Source organism: Parasteatoda tepidariorum, chromosome 5 (genome assembly GCF_982258835.1).
Source record: "Parasteatoda tepidariorum strain Cologne lab strain chromosome 5, Ptep-v5.0, whole genome shotgun sequence".
Classification (NCBI taxonomy): Eukaryota; Metazoa; Arthropoda; class Arachnida; order Araneae; family Theridiidae; genus Parasteatoda; species Parasteatoda tepidariorum.
The window spans coordinates 91,745,901-91,773,881 of NC_141759.1; the positions used below are offsets into that span (position 1 = coordinate 91,745,901).

The 27,981-nt window shown below is 30.5% G+C and overlaps 1 protein-coding gene across 1 annotated transcript in view; it reads right to left on the bottom strand.

Annotated features, from left to right (window-relative positions):
* The window catches only part of LOC107439526 (A disintegrin and metalloproteinase with thrombospondin motifs adt-2), a 109,611-nt gene that overhangs the window by 51,117 nt on the left and 30,513 nt on the right, over window positions 1-27,981 (bottom strand). The window contains exons 2-4 of the mRNA XM_087164522.1: window positions 16,696-16,771; window positions 5,870-6,132; window positions 1,375-1,519 (exon numbers count right to left, since the gene is read on the bottom strand). Coding sequence (XP_087020648.1) covers window positions 1,375-1,519; window positions 5,870-6,132; window positions 16,696-16,771 — 484 coding nt within the window. The remainder of the gene's footprint in view (window positions 1-1,374; window positions 1,520-5,869; window positions 6,133-16,695; window positions 16,772-27,981) is intronic.

A 27,981-nucleotide genomic window follows, 5' to 3' on the forward strand; every position in this document is an offset into this window, starting at 1 on the left:
AAGCCACAAGATTGAAGTGTAGCAATTTTTTAAATAATTTTATTTCAAGATTGATTAACGTGCTTAATGTTTTGTATTAAATGGTGAGTATTTTATTAAAAATTTTCAGAATAATGTCTCTAGTTTTAAACTTTCTCTAATTTTAAGCTTTGTCTCTTAAGAATGTTTTTAGTTTTAAACTTTCAACCTCCATTGTGTAGTTCCTTGAAGGAATTTGTTTATGTTTACGAAGAGCTGCGAATAAAAATCAAATAAACAAGCCACAAGATTGAAGTGTAGCAATTTTTTAAATAATTTTATTTCAAGATTGATTAACGTGCTTAATGTTTTGTATTAAATGGTGAGTATTTTATTAAAAATTTTCAGAATAATGTCTCTAGTTTTAAACTTTCTCTAATTTTAAGCTTTGTCTCTTAAGAATGTTTTTAGTTTTAAACTTTCAGCCTCCATCGTGTAGTTCCTTGAAGGAATTTGTTTATGTTTACGAAGAGCTGCGAATAAAAATCAAATAAACAAGTCACAAGATTGAAGTGTAAAGCAGTCACTAAGCATTTTTTTTATTAATTTATTTCAATATTGATTAACGTGCTTAATTTTTTGTATTCAATGGTGCCTATTTAATTAAAAATTCTCAGAACATTTGATTTAAGAAGTTATTGCAATATTATGCAGTACTCAAAGTGAAAAAAAAACCGAGCCACGCTGAATAACTTTTAATCTAATGTTTGGATCTTCACATTCTAGGACTCAATTTTAAAGAGTTCGAGGGGGTGACCTCAAATATGCTCATTAATTAGTGCATGCAATACTCAAGTAACGAATTCAGACACAAAAACGTACTTTCTCTGAATAAACATAATTTTTTTCGACGGATTCGGATGTCACGTGGACATAAGAGAAATTTGCCCCTCCTTCTGTAAAATGTAATTTAATGCGTTTTCAATTTTGAGTTTACTTTTATTGTTTAATTGATCATTTGTTTTTAATACCTAATTATTATTTATGTTGTTAAGAGTGTGTAAGTGAATAATTTGAAGTGAATAATTTTCCTTTAAAATTACCGAAAAATTGAAAACGCAGTTTTAAATCAAAATTTTTTCCGCCAAGATTAGAAGTGGAAACAGAAAACGAAAGTTAACGTTTTTTTTAAAATAAAAAGAACTTAATAATTAACTCATTTAGAGAGGATATAGTATATTTTTTGTGATTTATAAGGGATTTTGAAATGAAAAATGACAGTAATTCTCCATTACTGAGATCTTCGATATTGATACACTTATCAAAATAGATGAATATTCAATAACGTTGAAACATAGCAGCTTGAAACTATAAGTAAGAAAATGATTAGATTTATTTAATGAATGTAACACTTACCATGGGGACAAAAAGTATCTGGCGAGATTTCTCTTCTGACAATAATGTGGGGTTTTTTGTATTTATTTTCTGGTAGTCGCTGTACAATATGATCTGGTAAAGGATGGATTGTGAAGGTTGTGTCGGGAGTCTGGACGTAGCCCCTCTAAAATTGAGAAAAATTACAACTTCAATTACAGATAATATGCAAGAATTACGACTTCAAGACAACAAGAATTACAACAAGACAACAAGAATTACAACTTCAAGACAACAAGAATTACAACAAGACGAACAAGTATTACAACAAGACAACAAGAATTACAACAAGACGAACAAGAATTAAATGACAAGAATTAGACGAACAAGAAAATGACCCTTTTACTCTGATTATAATACAAATACATATATATACAAATACATACGTATAAATTCAAAATCATATAAATACAAATACGTATAACTTTATCTTAAAAAATTTATAAATGAGACACTGGTTTCTCATTTATAAATTTTTTCACTCTCTAATTTTCGTTTTTTAATTGTAAAAAATAGTTTAATAGTAACTAAAAAAATATGTTAGATTTTGGGAATTATATTAATTCTAAAATGTCATTCTCAAATCAAGCAGTTTAAATTTTTTTCGTGAACATTCAAAAAATTATCAATAAATGACTTCGTAAATTAAAGAAAGTTCAATGATGAATAAATGTTTCTCTTAGATCAAAATAACTGCAAATAAGTACAAATTTGAAAAAAATATTGTTTGGAAGTGAGTCGTGTTTAGAAGATTTTACCTTTAATGCAGAAAAAAAACACCGGCGTTTTATGTTGTATTTCATTACCATAAATTATTAAAATGCTAAATAGAATATTTTTCACTTATTTTGACCCCTAAATTAATACAAAATAAAAAAGTATGAAAAATATGTTAAATGAAAATTCTGCGTCAAAGGGGCTAAAGAATTTGCAGCTTGAAAAAATTTGTTTTAAGAAAATATAACTTACAATTATCATTTATCATACAGAATCAGAATACAAAAGAAATTGAAAACATAAGGAGTAAAAATTAGTTGCAAATTCCAAATTTCTATATGGTTTTAGAAAATTATATGCCGACTAAATGTATACTAACAGTTTTTCAGAGTTTTTGACAAATTGTTGTTTATATGGTCTAGTTTTTCCTACAATTTTTGAGAAGAGTAACTTTGTCTTGACAGTTAGTTATTTAGGTTAAGGTAGAAGATATGTATACAAATCTTCATACCTTCATACCTTTTCTCAGTTTTAAACATTACTTTCATAATTACAAAAATAGCAAAGGTGAAATATTGCACGAACATTTATTTCAAAGGACAGAAAAATTCGTTTTCCCTATTTATATAACAGCAACTTAAACATTCATGTTTGGATAGGCAGTTTGTGATTTTTATAAAAATGAGATATCATTTGAAATTTCGAGTAACTCTTTAGTTCAAAGTCAAATAAGCTATCATTTTTGTCAAGGTACAGTGAAACCTGCCAAGTTGACCACCCTTGTAAGTTGACTATCTGCATAAGTTGACTTCAGTTATCAAGAACGGAATTTTTCCTATGTAATATAAAGAAGCAAAACATTTGTAACTGGACCACCTGTCTATCTTGTATGTTGATCACTGAAATAAGTCAATTTAGCCTAGGAGTATTATGAAATTCTATTCTAAAACCCTCATAAGTAAGCAAACCCTAATCTAAACCTTTTTGTGAGTTGACCATCTTGTTAAACTGCAGGGGGTCAGCTTTTGACCATTTCTTTCATTCATAACATTAGGGTGATGTAAAATCTAAACAGCAGCGCCAAGCAACAATGAGGGAATATTTTTGTAACAAATAGGTTTGTAAGTGTAGTAATAACAATAAATTTTAAAGTGTTCAAATATTTTTGTTTTGTTAAAGTTTTCAAATTACATGTTTTCGTGTTCTGATATTTTAAGAAATTATTTTTATTAAACACTTCACATGCATGACTAACGAAATCATTTTTTTTAAAAAGTTAGTTAAATATTAGAATTATATGTAACAAATTGTAGTCCATTCTGGTTTAAGCATTCTTAAGATATTCATTTGGCTATTTGCTACATAAACTTTTTTAGTCAAGTAAAACTTTTTTTAAATATTGACCACTAAATCAATGCACCACAAGTGGTCAACTCACACAAGTTTTACTGTACCATGTTCTTATCGTGGAATAAATTAAGTTGGTAAATAAAGGATTAAACTGTCTTGTCTTGCTTTTGAATCTAAGCTCCAGGTCACCGTGTAGTATTTGTCATTTTGTTTGGTTTCGTTGAGGTTTAAACTGTTTTAAAAGTAATATCTATTAGACATTTGAAATTTAGTTAATGGTGGTAACTATGCTGAAATTTTCTTCTTATGGTCTAAAGTAGCATTTAAAAGACATTTGAAATTTAAATAGTGGGGAGAACTAATCTGAAATACACTTATTATAATTTAAAATAGCATCCAACGGACATTTGAAATTTAGATAATTGTGAAAACTATATTTATTATAATCTAGAGTAGTGTCTAATAAACGTTTGTAATTCAGATAGCGGTGAATACTAAGCTAAATAATATTTATTGTAATCAATCTATTGCCGGTATGGATAGCCTGGCTAGTAGGGCGTTGAACTCATGTCCAAGAGGTCGCGTGTTCGATCTCCACCGGCGGAAGACTCATTGTGTTGTAAATGGTGACTTATGCATTTTAAATCGGTCTGGTTACAAAGTCCTCTATGTTCCCATAACACATCAATGCCTATCGGGGTACTGAATTGAAGATTGATTGTTCCCTAGTTAGGCCAAAATTACGATCTGTGAATGTATGAATGGGTGAGCCCTATAAACGGGCTGTGACGTGTGTCTGGCTGAAGTCGTATTCTTGGTTATAGATGGCGCCACTGAAATACAAGAAAACCACCTTCTGCCTTAAATTCGGTTGGTTTTACTAAGCAGATTTGCTGATATTGGTAAGTAGCATTAGAAACAACAAGAACAATATAATCGAAAGTTATATCTAACAGATATTGGAAATTTATATAGTGGTGGAAACTATAATTATTATAATTTTAACTAATATCTAACATTGGTCCAGAGATGCCAACTGCTCCGGACACGCCAAAATAATTAAAAAAACGGTAAATAACTTCAAAGTAAATTTTGCAAATATTTGATTATTTTTGCTAGCTTTTTAAAAGGTATAGCATGAGCTTCGTTCTGTAATGTGTTGAATTATATAAGCCTACGAATTATTTTGAAATAGTGGTGGATAAAAATCTACTAAATTGAATTTATTAAACCAAGAATCGCAATTAATAAACTACCACTCTAAAATATATATTTGCTGTCGGGAGCAAGTTGGCATCTCTGCATACGTTTGAAATTTAGATAGCGGTGAGTGCGAAGCTGAATATTATTTATTCTAATCTAAAGCGATATTTAACATATATTTGAAATTTAGATAGCGTTAGAAACTATAATTATTATAATTTTAACCAGTATCTAACAGACGTTTGAAATTTAGATAGCGGTGAATGCTAAGCTGAATGTTATTTATTATAATCTAATGCAGGGGTTTCCAACTTGCATGAGGTCGGGGGCCACAATTAAAAACACAAATCAAATGGCGGGCCGCAATTTTATCAAAATTTTTTGTAGGACTTTTTTGCAACTTTATCAAATTTTATGTTTAAAGGAACATTAAATATTACTGTCAGAGTTTTACCAAGCTGTACAAAACAAAATTATTGAATTGCAAATTAAAATAAGAAGTAGATTTTTAAAAATATTTAATTGTTATTAATAATATTTTTAAAAATATTAAATAAATAAAAAAAATTCGGGCTATAATAACTTAATGTGCACCTATGTATTAAACAATTAATATGCAACAGATATCCAATTGTTAAGGTATTAAAACTTACATAGTAGCACACAAAATATTCAATGAGAAAATTGTGGTTTGTCTGCTGTAACCACCAGAGAATAGATATTTACATTTAAAATTTACAAATGTGCGTGAAAATATTTTCGTTCAAAATGAGTGGTTTCAAAAAGTTAAATCGGAGAATTTCTTCGAGAAAATTTCTGATAAGCACATGCTAAGTTATATTTACAAAAAAAAAGAAATAAAAAAAGAGCAAGATACATGATTATTTTTGTATTTGAATAAATATTTTCTTGGATGCAAAACCTGAAAAATAAATTTCGTTGCTCTGTTGGCATGCTAAATTTCACAGAAACGAAGAAATTAGGTTTTTATTAATGAGAAAAGTAATTTAAATCCATATAGATTTTTTACGAAAATTGTCCGCAAAAAGATGACAACTAATATATTTTAGTTCGCGGGCCACAAAGAAAGGCTTCGAGGGCCGGATGCGGCCCCCGGGCTGCCTGTTGGAAAGACCTGATCTAAAGTGATATTTAACAGACATTTGAAATTTAAATAGCAGAGGAAATTAAGTCGAATAATATTTACAATGCCATCACAGATGGATATTGCTGCTGTACTATCCAGATGATTGAGTGATTTTCCATGATAAAAACAGTTTTTTCTTTCTTTGGGAGCAGTTTTGTTGAGAACGTAACTAATGGATGGATTCTTCCACAAGTCTAGAAGCAATTTCTCTCCCAGAGAATTCAGATGAAGCTGTAATTTATTGCTATGTTTTGAATGAGATGATTTGTTCTTTGGATGTATTCTAATAGTTGGTGATTCGATGATTTCTAGATGAGAAAGATCTGAAAGAAAAAATAAATAAACTGATAAAAATTGTTCACGAAAAAAAAACTCAATGAAAGTTGATTAATCATCCAATTTTCATCACATACATGTGTGCCAATTTGTATGGCAATTGCAGAAATTTTTTTCAACGATACTAACATTTATATTTTAAAAATAAAATCTGGGTATTTAAAAAATAAAATATACTCATAGCTGCCAACTTGTAAGGCCGTTGAGAACAAACATTTTCTTAGTACTTAGTATAATTTTCTTAGTAGTTATAGCGTTTTGACGAATTATATCAATTCAAAGTTTCAAAAAACATTTCAACCTACCACGTCAAATATGTAGATATGATCTACTTGCCAGCTTAAATCTTTAAGTAGTTTAATTTTTAGAAAATATTTCCATTTTTAATTGTTGTTTTACTAGCAATCTGTAAAATCTTACTTAGCGACTGTACAAGTTGGCAGGTATTGTTTTACTTATTATACTTCATTTGCATTCCACAACCTCATCGAAGCACCACAAAGATCAAGCTATAAATGAATGGGAAAAGGACCCCAAGCGGCCTCAGATGCCCAACCTAAACCAATGTTACCAATCTAAACTTTATTTCGCTACGGTTTATGTTCGCAACTACTAATCGTATGCATAGTTTTATCTATCATAACTATGCACGATTAATCTCGTGAGCGTCCAACAGATCGTTACGTTCTATCGATACGCACAATTAAAAAAAATTATTGAGCGAGTTTATAGATATTTTACGATAGGAAACCATACAAAAGTGTGGCGTCATTTTTAAGTTTGCATCACGTTTTTTGTCTAATGAAATATTCCGCAAAAACAATAACTTTTTTTTCACGGTGATTTAAAAACAAAAGCAGACTGCCCATGAAAATAAAAATCAGTGACACATAAACCCCAAACTTCGAAGTGGTCTTTATGTATTATTCATATCACCAAAACCCTTTTCAAAGGTGTGTCCTGGGGAAGTGCGGGAGGGAAGTCATCATAACTGTGACCGTACCGTTATACGTGTCATTTGCATTTAGATTTAATAATAAAAAATAAACAGAAAATTATCAACCGTTTCGAAAGAATAACGTTTCAACTGTGTGAAAATGTCGCAGTCTATTCGATGGATAGGCGGATATTTGTTGACGCTAAAAGTGGGGCAATTTTTTTTTGTTTTGTTTGGCGAGTATGGTAGCTTCTGTTTATTCTAAAATAAAGTAGTTTTGAGATTTTGATTGAAGTAGCAGTTTTTAATAGAAAACATCTGGTGGGCAAAATCACCCTGATTGAAGGGGCAACTTTGTTAACATATCGCTCATTTGGTTAACTGCAAAATCAACCCAAAAAGAGTAATTATCAGTTTGTCATTGTTGGACCAAATTATATACTATTGAGATATATATATCATATAATAGTATATGAGCTATATGCTATTATATAATACTAGTGGGCTGCTCCCCCTGCTCACTAACACTCGGCAACCCCCGAAAATTGCTACGCAATCTTATATGGTTTGCTTCGCAAACGAAGCTCGCTTCGCTCGCTACTAACTTAGGTACATTGCAAATGCACAAAATTCTAAGAATTCAAAACAATCATTCAAATCCGTATAAAAACCTTTTTTTTTTAAAAAAAATTACACCTTTTTAGTAAATACTAAGTCATTAAAATAAATTTGAATTCAAATAAATGACATGTAATCCGTTAAACCTATTAGAAATGTGCTATAGTATAATTCGTGATATCAATCAAAAATTGTCAAATAAATTCGTAATATATAAATTCGTGAAAAAAAGCGCTGTCGACAAAATACTAAAATAGAGATCTATCGACAAAGACTACTCACTTCTGCCTAGATTAATGGTATGAGATTGCCGAAGCTGATGCCCTCTGGTTATTTCAATTTCTGTTTTTAAAAGTGCTATATGTTGAGCCACCTCAGCTAGATTTGGCATGTGACATTTTTAGCGGCAATCATTGGTCGATTCGCCGTGTAAGAGAAATAGTAACGTAAACAAAACAAAGCAAACGTTGCCACCGGCGGAAAAGAAATACAGCCAAAATTTGGGAGCCACGTAAGAGAATTATATATATTAGATATAATATCATTTGGTTAAACAATGACGTAACTGCATAATCAACCTAAATTAAGTAATTATCATTGTTTCACCAAATGAGCAATATTTAAACACCATTTATCAGATTTTTAGAACCAGAGAGCTAAGTGCAATAATAATCTTTTCTCTTTTGCTGATTGACTTTTAATTCCTCATCCTCATTAAAAATTTAAAAAAAAATGTCATAATTCTCTCACCACTTTTTACCTCTACTTTTTTTAATAATAAAACGCTGTATAAGTCTACGTTGCACAAGTTGGAGCTGCGATGGCTCAGGGGATAGAGCGTTCGCCTTCCAATGAGGTGAACCGGGGTTCGATCCCAGCGATGGCTGATCGATGCGAATTCCGCATCCGGCTTGCATCGACTCCAGTGCTGGCGTGAAATATCCTCACTGCCAAAATTATGGACATACACAAAGCCACTGCAATGCACCTGCAAGGTGTGTAAAATGTGCTGAAAACCACAGGTCACATGAATGCAACAAAGACAGAACTACACCTCCAAAATGCTGTAATTGTTACAAAAGCCACACAGCCAACTATACTGGGTGCGAGACCCGTCCCAGCAGAAGGAGCCCTCGAACAACATCATATTCGACGCCTAAACTTGCTCATCGATTAGTGTCATTAATCAAAGAATTACAGGAATTGCTCAAAAATGAAGAAGTGCTCCGTCTTCTGCGGGGGATCATCGGGGAAACATCTCAATCCCAGTGAGTTCTACTTTTATTTTCAAGACTCTCAAGTTAAATTCACTGAACTTTTCACATCAGACTTTTACTTAAGTTAAATTAAATTACATTAAGAATTATTTTCTGATAATATAACCAATTTATGCATACATATATATCAACTTTGCATGTTAAATTCTTTTGAAAATTCTATTGTATTTAATGAGCAATACTTCTCTGATAAAATATATTCACTGCATTTTCTCCAAATATGTTATTTCATCATACATCAAGGTATGATTTATCTATATTCATCAATTATGCCTTTCATTTTTCAAAAATCAATTACTGTACATATCAAATCATGTTTTATCTTTATTTTTAATTTAAGTCTACAATCAATATTTCTAGTGTTAAGTCAATTTGTCATATTAAATTTCATTGTTTTATTATTCCACAAGCAAACGGCTTAATTTTTTTTTATGGTTACCACAATGTATTCGAATGAACTTCAATGTATGTCACAATTAAATATGTGCTAGTTAAAATATAGAAATTTAATTAGTGAAATATGTATCAATTTATGTTATTATTTATTTATGTCAACTTATTTATATATATGTCAAATTATGTTTATATTTATATATATCAACTTAGATTCGATGAATCAGATATTCAAATGTTATATTTACTCAAGCAAAGTGCTTGTTTTTCTATTAGCTACCACATCGACCGCTAAATTCAAAATGTTATTACTATAAATTTTCTGTAAATTTCTAGATGTATGGGATAGGGGCCGCTAAGTGGCCCAGGTGCCCAATTTTTGTAAATAAAGTAAAGTAAACGTTGCACAAGTTAAATTGTAAGGGCCATATAGGCCTCAGATGCCAAGTTCTAGAACAACGAACGAACAAATTAAATTGAGGTAAATAATTATGATTTTTTTTTTAATGGAGCAAGATACTTCAATTACTTTGGCATGTTAACAATTTAAGCAGTTATTAGTTCTATAAACGGAAACAGTATCATTTTTAAATTAAAATAAATTAATTAGCTAGATTTAAAACTTTTTTTTGTTCAAAATATAACACTTTCAAATTTCTTATATTTAGCGAAGACTACCTGAAGCAGGTTCGCGCTTGTCTAGAAAATTTCATCTAGTGTTAGTTAAGTGTATGTTTTAAAGTGTTATTCAATGTTTTTATAAATTATTTTTCTATTTATATTCTATGTATTTATAAATTATTCTATCTTTTTATAAATTATACGTTATTTTCCATATCCACTGCATGTAAATGGCTCAAATGTTATAGGAAACACCACTTTGTTACGGTTTTCTCATGGTGAGGCTTTAAAAAAACTGACAAAAAATTTCTAAACAATTCGCAGGCTTATATAACTCAAAAATTTTCTCAGATATGTCAAGCTAAACCTTTTAAAAAATTAGCAAAATCTGTCTAATGTTTGCAAATTTGGTTTGTAGTTATTTACCGTTGTGGCCAGACTGGCAACCCATGTAAAATTAGCCTGGCATTCAACGTGTTAATAAGCATGAGGAAATATTTGTCATGGATGAAAAGAATAATCAAAATATAATCGAAAATATTTTTTTCTTGTGTAAAGTGATTTGCATTGACTGTGCTTTATTCATTAAAAATTGCACTGATGAACATGTAGAATACATTAAAGTTCAAGAAGCTTAAAAATTATAATTGGATTTTTTTCCGCCATATTGTTGTTTCTTAATGTATTTTTTCAAAGCATTAAAGTAATAAAAAAATGAACAAAACCACATCGAGAAGAGACGTATCAAAGAAATGTAACACATTGTTGCACAAATCAATGGTTCAGGAGTGAAAATGAAAGCCCATCGAGAGCGAGAAATAAGAATTGGAGCAGAAAAAAATAGCTTTTACGAACGTGTCTTATCGTCAGACGTCTTGAAGAGCTTTGTTTTGGTTCTAATTGTTACGTGCATTATGAATAATAAGACTGTAATAAAAAATTTTACTAACTCAAAGGGTTCATAAAATGTATAATTTCTATTGTTGGCTGTACTTTTCGCAACACAAGAAAATATCCCGTTCTCGCAACGTCGAACGTTACATATTTTTGTAAAATTAACCTCAAACTAAACCTTAAATATAAATTCTATCCCAGAAGTCTTCATGTTCTACGGCGTTAAAAGCGGTTGCTAAATAACAATTTTAAAAAAAAATGGTGCGTGGAGTCCCTCCGCGCGGAAGAAGTGAAACTTCGTAACGTGGAAATGAAAATAGGAAGGGGTAGAAATTGATTTTTAGTGAAATCATATTGTTTCTTTAAGACAAACTTTATTAACATTGCTTACAATTCACAATTGTAACTATCATTTTCGAGTGGAGAAATATCCAAAACTATAACATTTACAATGGGATTATGATAACTAAAGTAAGATACGAAATGTTTGAGTTCTATTTTTTCAATATTTCTTGCAAAAACTGCATCAATGGTAGTTACCCCTGCTGGATCATTCCTACCATTTATCATTTCCAATCCAGATTTGTCTTTAAGGAAGGTTAATAATGTTTCAGCTTCAGGTAACGAGAAATTCACATTAAAATCTCCTGCAAGGATCACAGGCCGCTCACAATAATCAATTTCTTCACCAGTAACGTCTGCCAGAGCTTGTGAACCTGCGGTGGATAGTGGCAATAAAGATGTTCCGTCATCAATAAACAGTTAGTTTGAATAATTGTTTTAAATCGTCTGCTGATGTAATAACTGCAACTCTAGCTGATTGCTAGGCAACCAAACGACTTTTTCATGTCATTAATGTTTTGTTTTGTTTATCGTTGCGTTGAACGTTTAACGCAACCTTGTTGGAAGTCGCATTAGAAGTTTCACTTCAATAATCTGGATAAGTATATCCTCGATATTTCAGGGTTGTACGAAAATTTTTTTCAAGTTGTAGAGAACGAGCTGCGATGGCTCAGGGGATAGAGCGTTCGCCTTCCAATGAGGTGAACCGGGGTTCGATCCCAGCGATGGCTGATCGATGCGAATTCCGCATCCGGCTTGCATCGACTCCAGTGCTGGCGTGAAATATCCTCAGTGGAAGACGGATCATGGGTGAAAGTCTCCTTGCCGTCACGCTAACCGTGGGAGGTTTTCCACTCCATCTGACTCTAATGCAGGTTATTTCCATCAAAAAGTCCTCCACGAAGGCTAGTTTGTCCCAATGATTGATCCAGGAGTTCCCTTTTATGTTTTATTTTTCAACCGTCGTTGAACAGCTATCCCAATTTTTTGGGTTTACACCTACTAATGTTCAACTCCACAGTCCTTTGAATTTGAACAAAACCCAGAAGACAAGGGAACTTCTGAATCAAGTATTGGGAGAAATTTGCCTTCATGGAGGACTTTTTGATGGAACTGACCAGCATTTCCGTTACATTGAGAGGAAAACCTCTCACGATCTGCCTGACGGCAAAGAGATTCTAACCCGAGATCCGTCTACAACTGGGGATATTTTAGGTCAGGACTGTGGTCGGTGAAAGTTGGATGAGGGATTCGGATCGTATAGCCATCACTGGGATTCAAACCCGGTTCACCTCATTGGATGGTGAACTCCCTCTGAAAAATTTTTAAAAAGAATCTAAATGTAAATAAATTATTGGAATAGAATTTTCCTCCTTGCGTAAGCCTAAGTCATCCTCTCATAATTTGTTTTTAGCTTGATATTTTGGAAATTAAATTTTAGTCTTTGAATTTTCATGACTTACTCTAGCTGTGCCTGCACTCATTTCATCTATATTTTAAACTAGTTGTGAAGACGAAAGCGAATTTTTTGATGAAAAAATTCTCCCGTGATGTTGCCTCCTCTTAAGTATTGGCGAAATTAATCATAATTTCGCGTGCTTAAACTTTTAATTCTACATTCCTTTTAATAATTCCTTGCATGAAGCGGAGCACCAATCTTAAGTAATTTTTTAAAGGATAAATTTTTGCTCGTAAAAGAATTTATAACAAAAGGGCGTCCCAAAAATGGAATATGATACGACCAGAGCAAATCTAACGAAATACTTTTTAATACACATCGCTTCTGTAATTTTTTAACACAATATAAAAACCTAAGTTTCATTCAAACCTCAAATATTGAAGCAGAAAGGGCAATAACCTCACCATATCTCTCTTAATCAAAACCATAAAGGATTCAACAACTGACCAACTTTAATTCTACTTTAATGTCTCGCACTAATCTTCTTTTTGACTAGCCTAAAATGACCATTGCATGACATTGGTTTCGCATTAGTGGTTGCTTTTAAGGATTAAGCGCTCATGTTTTGTCACCAGCACATTTTTCGTAATAGAAATTATGTGATAATGCGTGAAAAATACATTTGAACTCAGGCTTTAATCTCTAAATATTTTCTTTTTGTAAAATAGAGAATAAAATATGCAAAAGGATTGGCGCTCAAATCTTTTTAAATAAATGCATTATATTTGAAAAATGATCTTTTTAAATACATGAATAAATAAGTAATATGAAATTATGAATTCTCAGAATCATGGCTCAGAATCTTTTCTACATAAAAAGTATATTTATAGTAACATTTACAAACAAAATTAAATGTACTATATGTATAAGTATTTTATGAATTCCTAGAATCATGACCAGTAATTTATGATTTCGCAGAATCACGACTCAGAATCCTTTCTTGATAAAAAGTATATTTATAGTAACATTTACTAACAAAGTTAAATATACTATATGCATAAGTAATTTATGAATTCCCAGAATCATGATCAATAATTAATGAACTAACAAAATCATGGCCTAGAATCTTTTCTAAATAAAAAGTATATTTATAGTAACATTTACAAACAAAATTAAATATACTATATCCATAAGTATTTTATGAATTTCTAGAATCATGACCAGTAACTTATGAATTCGCAGAATCATGACTCAGAAATCTTTCTAGATAAAAAGTATATGGTAACATTTACAAACAAAGTTAAATATACTTTATATATAAGTAATTTATGAATTCCCAGAATCATGACCAATAATTAATGAGCTAACAGAATAATGGCCCAGAATCTTTTCTAAATAAAAACTATATTTATTGTAACATTTACAAATAATATTAAATATACTATATGTATTGCAAGTAATTTATGAATTTTTCAGAATCATGACCGGTAGTTCATGAATTCACAGAATTATGACTTAGAATCTTTTCTATATTAAAAGTATATTTATAGTAACATTTACAAACAAATCTAAATATACTATGTATAAGTATTTAATGAATTCACAGAATCATGACTAGGAATCTTTTCTTGATAAAAAGTATATTTATAGTAACATTTACAAAAAAATTAAATATACTATACATATAAATATTTTATGAATTCCCAGAATCATGACCAATAATTTATGAATTAAAAGAATCATGTCTCAGAATCTTGTCTAAATAAAAGGAAAATTTATATTAACATTTACGAATAATATTAAATATACTATATGTATTGTAAATAATTTATAAATTTCTCAGAATCATGACCAGTAATTTATGAATTCACAGAATCATGACTCTGAATCTTTTCTAGATAAAAAGTATATTTATAGTAACTTTTATTCCTATCCTTAAGGGAAAATTTTGTTTCATAAGCAGGTGGAAGGTAAATTGCTAAACGGATAACGTGATGACGGATGAACGAGTCTTTTTTTGTAACTAAAATTGGTCTACTTTTGATGCTTGACTTAAAAAACTTTTTTTTCGTTGCAATAACCTGTAGTACCTTTTAGGTACCTTTGTCTATCGACAGGTACGAAAAAGTTTCTAACTAGACGAAGACCAGTAACATCACATCCCATTATTTCATAATTCCGCAAAAAACGCTTTCATAATCAAACAATATTAAACTTACTATGTATTATAAGTAATTTATAAATTGTTATTGTTGTTGGCATTTTGTGTGAAGTTCACTTTCATTTTCATTCTCGAACGTTTTTTTGCTGTCGTGCTATATTTCATATGCAAACGAATAAGAGCATTCAACACCCATTATTTCAAGTCGAGTTTCGAATTGATGGGGTGGACATATTGCGACAGTACTCCACCCATGCAATTTTCAAAGTTTCCTTTTCATGTAACGATGCGTGCGCAAATAGGGGGGGGGTCGAATTGTGCATTTCCTGCGGAAAGTCATTCATTGGACTGCCCTACTTGAATGGACATGTCTACAATGCCCTACACTTGTAACACAATTTTATAAGGGTGTTTGGACTCGATTCCAGGGTCACGTAGAAGAGTAAGGTTAAAGGTTTGTCAAGTAAAAAACACTGTTCCAAGTAAAATTCACTAAAAGTTAAAAAAAAAAATGGAATGATGTTAAGTCATGCAAACTTGTTTCATGAGTTTACCATTAGTGATTTCCTTTTAAGTTTTGTTGAAACCTTTCATTTTTAATTGCATGCATACTTATGACCATCAACGTATGGCATTCAGCATTCTAAAAAAATGCACACAAATACTGTCGGACCTCTATTTAACGAAGTCGCTACATCCGGAAAAAAATGTTCGCTATATTAAAAATTCGTTAAATAGAAAATCATCATTTTAAGTACTTAAACAACACAAAACAGATTTTAAATTCATAAAGACTTGACATAATTAAAATAGCAATTGCAAATTTTTATCTGCTGTTTATTTTAGAAATCTTAGTCATAAAAGAAATCTGCATGGAAATAAAGAGTAGAACAAAATATTATCCAGTGTTACACTATCATGCTACATACATTTTCATCTAAAAAAAGATAAAGTTCCTGTATGAAATGCAAACAAAAAGGGAAAGGGATTTTATTGCTTTCTCTGAAAGGTTAGTGGCTGCGAAAATCAATACAAGGTTATTTCCTCCACAAATTGCATTAACAAGTTTGAAATAGTCTGAAATATTTTGTGAAATAGGAAAAAAGTCGTTCTCAAAGAAAAGTTCGTTAAATAGAAAACTCACTTCGCTATTTGGAGGTTACTTAATGAAAAAATTTCCAAGATGTTCTTGGTTCCTCGAGAAAAAATCGAAAAATAGCGAAATTCGCAAAAGGAAAGTTCGTTAAATAGAAGTCCGACTGTATTTTGAAAATTTGGCACGAAAATTACTATTTTATGCTTATTGACAACTATAAAAGGTTGTTAAATCTAGAAAATTAAATTAAATTAAATTTAGGAAACTGAATAAAAAGTCAATTAATAAACTCTTCCGCTGATATTTTGATATCGATTTATAAGTAAAGTAATCAATAAATTAGTTCACCGTAACAAAATTTCAAAAAAAAGTCTTTTTAAATCTTATATTTTAAATTTTGTACTCTTTGTTTTAACATTATAATATATTTACATAAAATTTGTTTTCATTGAGCATTTTAAAGACTTTGTAAGGCAGTTCATAACATTTTGCTGAAGACTGTAGAAAAGGAGTCAATTAACGGAATATCAATTAATTAAAAAGATTTTTTTTTCTTTTAATATTTTCGCTAAGTAGTAAATATTTCCCAAACATAACTAAACCTTTTTTGCTCTGTGTGACTGTTGCTTGTTTTATGGAGGTGTTGTTGGGATTAGGAAGGATTGAACGAGTTCGATTTATTTTTCTTGAATTGTTATATGAATTCTTATTATTCATTAAACGTTTAGTTTTGAATCATTTGAATTTTATTTAGTTGATTTTTAAAATTCTTATTGTCCAAAGTGGTGAAATATTCACAAGCATAAGCTTACCTGTATTATTTGATCCTAAAAGTATGAATTTTTCTGATTCTGTGAAGAGGTTATGAAGAGATGAAAGTTGTAAGCTCTACAAAAGAAAAAAAATGTAAGTTCAGCGCTTGAAAGGTATAAACAAAATAAAGAGACAAAAAGGAATAAAACAATGAAGATTAACGACGAAAATTAAGAAAAATAATAAAAATATGTTTTATTTACTACGCATATATTCACACTATTGTATTTATATATTTTGCTTTAGCTATATTTATAAAATATTAGAAAGCACCCTTTTTTGCGGATATAATCGTGTGAGCTGATGATGAGATTCATTGATGCCAACTGCTCCGGACGCACCAAAATAACTTAAAAAACGGTAAATAACTACAAACTAAATTTTGCAAATATTTGACTAATTTTGCTTACTTTTCAAAAGGTTTGAAAATCTAATAAATTGAATTTATTAATCCAAGAATCACAATTAATAAACTACCATCTGAAAATAAATATTCACTGTCCGGAGCATGTTGGCATCTCTGGAGATTATATATTTTCCTTACATTGTTTTCTGGATTTTAAATATAATCAATTACTAATATGACAATTTTAAATGTTTATTTACTAATAATTTTTCTTATAAACTGAAATAGATAATAAACTGAATTGCTTTTGATTAATGTATGCTTTTAATTGTTATTATCATTGATATTTTAAGAATTCTTTTCAAGATATGTTGTGACAGAAATTTTCTTCAATGTGTTTTGGAAAAAAATATCGTTTTAAGTAATTTTATAAAAACGTTACAATTTGAAAAATATCAACAGTGAGGAAGCTTACAATTACGGGAGGCGTTGATTAGGTTCCCTATTTGCTGCCTCTCATCAAACCTGATGCTAATAATATGCAGATTCTTGTCATAAATCAGTTTTTTTCTATGAAAGTTGAAGTCATTCGCTTAAAATATCTGTATTAAAAAAATTCTGCTTGTTTACGCTTTCGCCCCAACTTCCCTCGTCCAAACATTTCCCACGTGATTCCATTAAGATCTAGTAGCGAGCATAATTTATTGGCATACTAGCACTACGGAAAATGCGTAGTAGTTGGAGAGTATGCAAAAATATTGTGTTTTCTTTTTCAGTTCTTTATATTTTAAAATAGAATAAAAAATATGATGATATTCCGCGTTATTTTTTTCCAAACAGATTTGTTAGGAAAGCGATTAAAAACTAAAGTTAAAGGTCAACAAATCTTGAGCTTTGTTATGTTTTTTCTTCTTCTTCTTTCAGACTAAAGAATAAGCACGTCAACAACCCACCCACAGCAAGGTCTTCCACATTCGTTCCATTTGCTTGACCACGAATCTACGAATATTATTTACTTTATTTCAAATTTATTTCCTCTTTCTTTTCTTTTTATCTTCTTGAATGACTGGTCAAGAGTTGCTTCCGTTCCTGCATTCCACAAAAGAGAAGATTTGAATACTGTATGATAATTTATGAATACTGTTATCGTTTATTTATGATAGACAGTTATATTTTCTATATCGGTAGTTATCATCTCAATATGATTCTCAATATGATATATATATATATATATATATATATATATATATATATATATATATATATATATATATATATATATATATACACAGTCAAACCTCGATATCTCGAACTTGAAGGAAGAGGAGAAAAAATTCGAGGTACCGAAAATTCGAATTATCGAAAATCGTATGTTATCGATGGCAGAATAAAGAAAATTGCTCTTTACGTAACTTATTTACTATTCCATATTTATTCTAAAAACACTTTTTACACTTTTCAATTGTTGTTTGCTTTAGCGATGTGTAAAAAGTTTGTCTATAACACTTTCGAAGTGGACTATAGCTTTAAATGCCTCCTCTGACATATTCGGCTGCCTCTCAATAAATCTCCTTACAGTGTCCACAGAAGAAAGTGATTGTTTGAGAATTGGTTATGATTATGAGAATTAGTTTTCTATTCTTAAAATTGTTCTTGGAATATTTTTTTATTTTCAGGAAAAAAATCTACACTATTTTATATGGAAAAAAAATTCAAGTTATCGAGGGATTAGAAAAAAAATATTCGAGAAATCAAGGTTTTTTTAACGTTGAGTGTATAGGAAATTTGAACGGAATATTTTTTTCTTCGAGATACCGAAAAATTCGTGAAATCGAGGTTCGAGTTAGCGAGGTTCAACTATATATATATATATATATATATATATATATATATATATATATATATATATATATATATATATTCGCAGTCTAGCAATTTACTAAGATCCTCCTGAATCAAGTATTGGGAGAAATTTACCCTCGTGGAAAAGTAACCCTAATTTGCACTATATGGAAAAGAAAACCGTTAAGATCTCAAATCTCCCACGGTTAGCCTGACAGCCAGAGAACTGAAACTCACCACCGCCGAGGATATTTTACGTCACCATTGCGATTGGTGCGAGTCGAACGTTTATGTACGGCTTTTTTTTTGTTTTGTAAATTTGATTCATCAAAGTTATTTCCCACGCTAATATGTGAAAATAATTCAATAATTCATCGATATTTACTTTTTTTTCCGAAATGAAGCATTTCAAAGAAAATTTATTATTTTAAAGAAGCAGATTTATGCTATAGTTATAAAGAAAATCTTAGTAGTTACAGATATTCTATTCTTGAAAAAAAAAAGTTCTCGAATGAAATATTTTTCATATCAGTTTTTGCTCGTTCATTCGTTCGCTGTAGTGGAACTGAGCGTCTGAGGCCTTACGGCCCTTTTCCCATTCTTCTTGAAATTAGACTAAGAAACATACATGACAAAAAGTATCAGTTTTCGCTCTTTTCGTCTTGATATATATAAGCTTTCAGTCCTGCTGTGTATTTGGTAGCTGGACACGAGATGCATATTTTAATTTTTGAATTGCTTTTCCATTATTGCACAAATTGAAGTATTTAATTTCAAATTACACTGTAAAACAATGCAACGGCAGTTATTTTGTTATTAAAAATATTTTTCGAACTTTTCAAATGGGGCTGTCTAAAAAAAAGTTGGTAATAAATGTTTTATGAGGTTATTGTAAATTTTATATGCTTTAACTGCACAATTATTTTAGGAATTCAGTTTGTCATCTACAAAACAATTGTATAATGTACAAATATTTTTGTTTCACAGTAAATAAATAAAACGTTTAGTTTCTGCGATATTTTGGTTACCAGATTTTATAATTTTCTGGAATGCAGCAACGTTGTCAAACGATTTGGAGAACAATAACTGGGCTGCCAACTTTCGACGCTTTGTGGGCAAATCTTTTCGAGTAGTAGAAAATTTTACGTTTTAATGTATGATCCTTTGTTTAGTAAAATATAATTTAAAGTTATTTTCCGTTACATATGATTGATGCGAAAGTTCATATAAATTATTATGCGATACATATTTGCTTACTAATAATTAAATTAGATTAAAAAAATAAAAATATAAAAAAAAACTAATCCTTTCATTCTTCTCTTACTTTCATAAGCATTTAATCGCTAATTTAATTATGCCTGCCAATTTTCCGCGCTCTCTGGAAAAATTTCTTCTAATGGCTAAGTTTGTGCTTTAAAGAATTGCTTCTTTCTTTCCTAAATTTGATTTAAATTTATTTTTCGCATCACCACTTGTAAATGATTTGAAAGTTTATATGAATGCCCTTCTAATCAAGTCCTCTCATCATGAGGCTTTTAAATTGCTGGCAAAATTACCAATGTTTCTGTTAGCTTTAGTTTTTGATTATTTACCACTCAATAAAATAATTTGCAAAAATCGTAGCAGTTGGAAGCCCTGATTTAACTAATCGTTTCATTTTAATTTCATCCGTTGCGACAGTAAACATCACTTAAGTAATGCGGTGACCTTGTTGTCCTGGTTCTCGTTGGTACGTTTTTAGTTTCCGCAATTTTCCATATACAGTCAAACCCCGCTATAGAGCACACGACTTATTGTGAACTTCCGGATATAGTGAACAAAATGCTCGGTCCCGTGCCTTGCTATACACGTATAATGTTATTTTTAGTGGATATAGTGAACCAAAAAAGTGAGGAAGTTGGATATAATGAACTTTTTTCTGTCTTCGACTGATTCCCCCCCCCCCCCATTTTCTTTGTAATAATTATGAAATTTCTACTTCAAAATAAATACATATACCGATTTTTGAAACCATCTATAGAAACTACTTTTATGTGCTCGAATGGCAGGTTAGACAGGTTTAAAAAGAGGAATAACAGAAATTCAGGAAAAATTATCTGAGATTCGGGAAGTGTTTCCATGTCTGATGTTGAGGATTGCTCATCAGCTAAAGATTACTAATTTTTATTTGTACGCAAGACGAAGAGTGATGAAAAATAACACATTTTTTGCTACTACATAATATTTTTCTGTCTTTTATATGAATTTAATGTAATAAAAGGGAGGAGTTTGGGAACCATTAGTGAAATTGCCTGAGTAACGGATATAGTGAACTCCCGGTTATAGTGAACCCAAAATTTCGGTCCCTTGGTTCACTATAGCGGGGTTTGACTGTTAATTGTCTAGTAATCCCAAGTTAAAAATCGGGATCCAATTATTTCAGCTAAGTAACACACTGTCTTGTTTTTTTATTTTTTTTTTTTATTTATTTTTTTTTTTTTTTAAACAGTATACTGTTAAATTTTCATACTTCGTTTCGATGCATGAATTTCTTTTACTTCTGCAAAAAAAACCAATAATAGTTATCAGGTTTACTACTCAATTTGCAATTTCAATGTGCTGTAATATTATTCGCTTTTTTTTACTTGACTCAAAGGATGCTTTATTATGTTTTTAGTGCATAATATGAACATCCTGACTTGAAAATACAGTCGAGGTAATGTAAACACGCGAGAATGAAGGATGTTGCGTTTTTCAAAGCGGTCATTTTAACCACATTTATAACTATGGGTCCTTTCTATTCTGATATTCATGAACAAGCATTGACATTTATAATTAGAATAAAGATCAATTCTGATATAGCCTTTCGTGCAATTCTTTGACGGACAAATAATGTCACTGTATCTACTCTTTTTGTTGAAAACCTTTGAAGGGAAGGTTCTTCAGATGTATGCAATTGCGTTTCGCTTGTTTTTGAATTGGAAGTACTTAACTTTATCAGCAAAATTTGATTAAACCCTTAATTTTAAAAGAAAAAGTAGCGGAACAGTTATACAATTTTGTTTTTTAATTTTGTAAATTTAACTTTGAATGTCCTTTTATAGCTCTTAGTAATTACTAAATTTACGCTTGTTTAAGACCTCTGAAGGGAAGGTTCTTCAGATGTATGCAATTGCGTTTCGCTTGTTTTTGAATTGGAAGTACTTAACTTTATCAGCAAAATTTGATTAAACGCTGAATTTTAGGAGACAAAGTAGTGAAACAACTGTGCAATTTTGTTTTTAAATTTTGTAAATTTCACTTTGAATGGCCTTTCATAGTTGCTAGTAATTACTGTAACTACTTTTGTTCGTTAAAAATCTTTAAAGAGAAGGCTCTTCCAATGTATGCATTTGCGTTTCGTTTTATTATGAAAGTATTTAAATCGATCATCTAGATTTGATTAAACGCTGAATTTTAGGACACAAAGTAGTGAAACAATTATGAAATTTAGTTTTTAGTTTTGTAAATTTCAATTGAAATGGTCTTTCAGTTGCTAGTAATTACTGTATTTACTTAGTTGAAAACCTTTGAAAGGAAGGTTCTTTTGATGTATGCATTTGCGTTTCGTTTTATTTTGAATTGAAAGTATTTAAATCGATCATTTAAATTTGAATAAACGAAGAATTTTAGGAGACATAAATAGTGAAACAATTATGCAATTTTGTTTTTAATTTTTGTAAATTTTAACTTTGAATGTTATTTCATAGCTGCTAGTAATTACTGTATTTATTTCTTTTTAAAGCCTTTGAAGGGAAGGTTCATCTATTTGCGTTTCGTTTCTTTTTAAATTTAGAGAATTAAAATTTATTTTCTAAATTTGCTTTTCTAAATTTGCTAAATTTTTCTAGTGTTCTCATCTTGGCAGCGCACCAGAGTAAAAACTGGTAACAATAAATTTCAATTTTTAGTTTTTTTTTCCGGGAATAATAAAAATCCATAACTACCAATTGTTTTAGCGGATACAATTTTTATATTGAATTGCTACTTCGCTGAGATAAATTTCCTTACAGTGAATTGTTATTGTTGAGAATAGATTAACTCCTCCCGAATATTATCTAATATAGAAATAGTTCCTCCACCAGTATTTTCTTTTTTTCTCGCACTAGTATTTTCACTTTTCCCGGCGTGAACATGTTAAACGCTGAATTGCAAAGGATAAAGCGAAAAAAGTTTGCATTTTTTTCTTTGAATGGTTTTTGCAGCCGGTATTTGCAGTTTTTTGTATTCGTAGGAAAGTTATAAGTGCGGTGATAATTGTTAACGAAAAGGTTTTACTGGAACCAAAAACCACATAGAAACCTTCAATATAAATGTTTCAATTATTTATACACGTATTGATGGTCACAATTGCTTTATTTCAATTATATTAACTCTAAATGAATTATCAAAACATAAATTTTGTTATTATTATCGAATAAAAATATACTTTCGGGAAAAGGAGCAGTATTAGCTAGTATCTTCTTTAATATTGAGTTTTTGATTTAAAAAAAAAAACTCATGAAAAATAGTTCTTTTTTGTACTTAAAAGTATGAGAAAATAGTCTATCCGTAAAAGTTGGCAGCTAAGGAGTAGGATAAATACTTTTGCATTTTTGGTGGTTCCTTTTTTTAGTTTTTAAAAACAAATTAAGTTTAGGGATTTAATGTGCAAAGCCGTTTACTTAACCGATTTTTCCATAAGAATTTTTCTAGTGTTCAAATATTTTACTTAAAAGGAAGTAAAATTAAGATTGGCAAGAAACTAGCGTCAAAAATTCATAAATCGGTTTAACCCATTGCGCGCCGACTGTCACAAATACGTGCCAGCACAAAACCGTATCAATCAGGGTAAAAAGATAAAACTGGTAATCAAATTAATTCTTTAGCAGTTTATTTGTGGGCGGAGTTATAATTGTTTGATTTATTTAATTCACCATTACTTTGTTCAAAATAAAACTATTTAGTTATACTTTGAACTAACAGTGATTATATATACGATTAAACTAACAATAATTAAAGTAAAAGCAAAGTAAGTCTGTCAAATTAGCAACGACTACATTTAAGTTATCGTTTTTTATTTAATTACAACTTGATTCTGATTTTGTACGAATGCTTTTCTGAATCACCCGTCCCCAAGGGGTTAACGGAGGAAATTAAAATGAATTTAACTACCAAATCACATAATCATTTTTAGCGAATCTTTTATAAGAGCTTATTTAACACTAGGTTTACGGACGTTTCTTATATACCCATCTCCGCGTTTATTGTTTGTTTCATTTGAGATAACGATATCGGATAACGGATCGAAGTATTGTCGGTACATTCCTATTTATTATTGATGTGATGTTTGCATGTTTACTTAAATTGTCTAAATTACGATCGCGTCAAATTGACGCATATCCGTAGAGATGGGTATACCACAAAGAGAATTTCAATATTTCAACGCTTTTGAAGAAAATAGACTTCAGTATATATTTACCTCGATCAATGGATAAAAAGTCATTACAAGAGATAAAATAAAAATTCAAACGGGTTTTGTAATTTTCCTTATAAAATTCGAAATGCGTCAAAATAACGCGTCCCGTAAACCTAGTGCTAATAAAAAATCTGATAAACGTCTTAGCAGTTGATATCAAGAAAAATGTAATAGATCTTTATACAGTTTTGGTGGTCGTAGAAATTATTAGCTAGTAGTAAAAAAACTATTTCTTTAGCATAACTTTTTGCCTCTTTTCAACACAAGTCATGTCTCACGTGACAAACTCTGTAAAATCGTGAAACATTGAAAGGCAAAATTCTCGTTGAAGAAAAACCTTGTAGTTTTTATGGAAAAAAATGCTAAAGCTTTTAAGAAAAAGCCATTAAAAAAGGTGATGCATATGTTACTGTGAATGAGCGAAAATGGTGATTGTCAACTTCTACCAGTGAATGTTGACCATCACATCATCGCTTTGGTAAATGACCGAAATATATACTAGGTTTAGTTAAGTGCCACTGCCCGGTATGTCCTACATCAATTTTTTTTTGAAGTCAAATGACAGTATCGACTTAACCCGTATTCTGAATACTGATGTTTCTCCTAATCTATCTTCAGCAGATATTAAAGTATCAAATGAATATAATAATATCAGCGAACAAATTAATATCAAATCGGATATAACAAATATATGGGACATTCACCAAAGCGACTATGTGACATTCAGCGGTGAATGTCGGCATTCTCTTGATTTTGGTCATTCACAGTAACAACTATATTGCTGATGAATAAATACTGTTTTACGAGAATGTATGGTATTTAATCGATATCAAGTCGGGCAAGAACTTTTGCAATGACCAGATATTTGTATTAAGAGATCAACAAGCATTTCGAGCTAGGAAATGCCTAATCACTTTTTTCAATTCTGCTTCTATTTTGAGACAACGAAGCGTGGAATGAAAATTGATTTCGATTATCTTATCGATTATCTTAAAAAAACGTTGGATGAAAGGGAAACTTGCGTGTGACAGTAGCGTGCGGTAATTCATCTTTAAATAGAAACATGTCAAAAAATGTAAGGCTTAATTTGTTTTCAGAAATGTGTTTTTTTTTCTTCACTTCGAAACTCTAACAAAACTGTTTTTTATTCTATTTGTAAGATAAAACAAAAATAAATTTATCAGGAAGTACATACATAAGTTTTTTTTTTTTAAAAAAAAAAGTAGAACTTTTTCTATGCATGTAAGACAATTACAGAGATTGTTATACGGGTTTGATTATCGCCCACGCCCAATAGGGCTGGACCTAAGGCTCGTAAGTCTCAAAAATTAGTAAGAAACAGTAAAAATTATTTCTCATCTCATTATTTTTCAAATCTGAAAAGAACTCCTTAAAAAACGAAATCAACAAAAAAGTTGTGATTGCCTTATTACGTTCGCTGGCTACCCATTGGTCAAATGCTTTGTCTTTCTGGATTGACTCCGTTAAACGCCACAACATTTCAAACCAGTTGCAAAAACTGTCTCAATTGATGTTTGTCGTCGGATTGATTTTCAAATCCTGCCCATGTACGTGTATCATGACGTCACAAAATACTTTTCCTTCTTCAGCATTCATATTTATATTAAAATCACGGTCAAGACAGTAATTATGCGTTAATAACAAAAAGAAAATAAAAATACCTTAAATTATTATTATGCAAATACATTAAAAATGCCTGATAGGGAAAATAAAAAGAAAAACAGCAGCGGTCGCCATAGCAACGCATGCAAGGACGACGCATGCGCACTGTTTACTATTACTCTTGAACACAGTTGAAAAATGTGTGGACGCCATGAAATTTAAAGACTTTTAAAATTAAGACTTTGCCAGTGGGTAAAAATATACAATATTTATTTCAAATATATTAAATATATTTGAGTTGTATTGTAATTAATATTTATTCGATATTAACCCCTTGGGGACGGGTGATTCAGAAAAGCACATTCGTACAAAATCAGAATCTAGTTGTAATTAAATAAAAAACGGATACTTAAATGTAGTCGTTGCTAATTTGACAGACTTTCTTTGCTTTTACTTTAATTATTGTTAGTCTAATTATGTATATAATCAATGTTAATTCGAAGTATAACTAAATAGTTTTATTTTGAACAAAATAATGGTGAATTAAATAAATCAAACAATTATAACTCCGCCCACAAATAAACTGCTAAAGAATTACTTTGATTACCAGTTTTATCTTTTTACCCTGGTTAATGCGGTTTATGCTGGCATGTATTTGTGACAGTCGGCGCGAAAGGGTTAATAACAATATTTTTTCCTCATCTTGATAAAATCAAGCCGTTCTAAAAAATAATAAATTTTTAGTATTTCTATTAAGACCCTAAAGATTTTTTTTTACTACCGTCGTTGAACAGCCGACCCAATTTTGGGTTTAAGACGACAAATATTTAACTCCACAACCTTGTAATTTTAAACCCAATCTGGAAGACAAGGGAACTTCTGGATCAAGTATTGGAAGAAATGCTGCCTCCACGGAGAACTTTTTGATGGAATCAACCCGTATTTTGCGTTACATGGAGAGGAAGGCCACGAGAACCTCCCACGGTTAGCTTGACGGCCAGGGCACTCTAATCCATAATTCGCCTACCCTTGAGGATATTTTACGTCAGCACTGTAGTCAGAGCAAGCCGGGTGCGGAATTCAAATCGACTAGTCATTTCTGGGATTCGAACCCGACTCACCTCATTTGAGGGCGAATGCTCTATTCCCTGAGCAGCCACGACTTTATTATAGCCCGGAAATTTCGTTGAGTTTAAAACCCGTATTTGTCTTAATTGGCCGTTGGTTGTGATGTATATTGCCCGAAATGAAGAAAAAAAAAAGAACAACCTGAGTTACTTTTGATCTAATGATCGGATCTTCACGTTCTAGGACTCAATCACTAATTTTCAGAGCGGTGAGTTCATGCTAGTCAATAACTGCAGACAATATTTTAAGTTATGATGAGAACGTTACGTTCTGGTGGATAGATGAAGAAAAGAGAATTTTATCTTGGAAACAGTGTTTTTATATCTTTCTGGGCAATATATTTATATATTAATAAGTTTTAGTAACGTGGGAGTTATCAATTTACCAAGCTAACGACACCTCATCACATATTCTGAGTTAATTAGATCAATGTTATTACTTTTTTCGTGTAAAAGTTTTTAATTAATTGCTTGTTAGATATAAGTTCGATTTATGGATCGCATTTAATATATACAAATTTCATTACTATATGTAGCAAATTAAAAACATTGTACATTTTTTTAATTCTACCAGTAAGAATATAGTACATTTTGTATTACATTTTTTCAATTTCAATGACATGCATATGCCCGTTAAATTTTCCTTCATGCTTAAAAACTATCTCTTGATGAGATAGATGTTAATCTTTAATATAGATACCGTACTTAGCTCGATGAAATGTAATACAGCTGTTACAGTTTAAAATTTTAAATAAGTGGTAGTCAAGATATAATAAATGCTCAATTTAAAAATAATTACGGTATCGATTGTCATACTGATTACATACACACTAAATCATTTACATTTGTGGTGATCACAAATGGATGATTT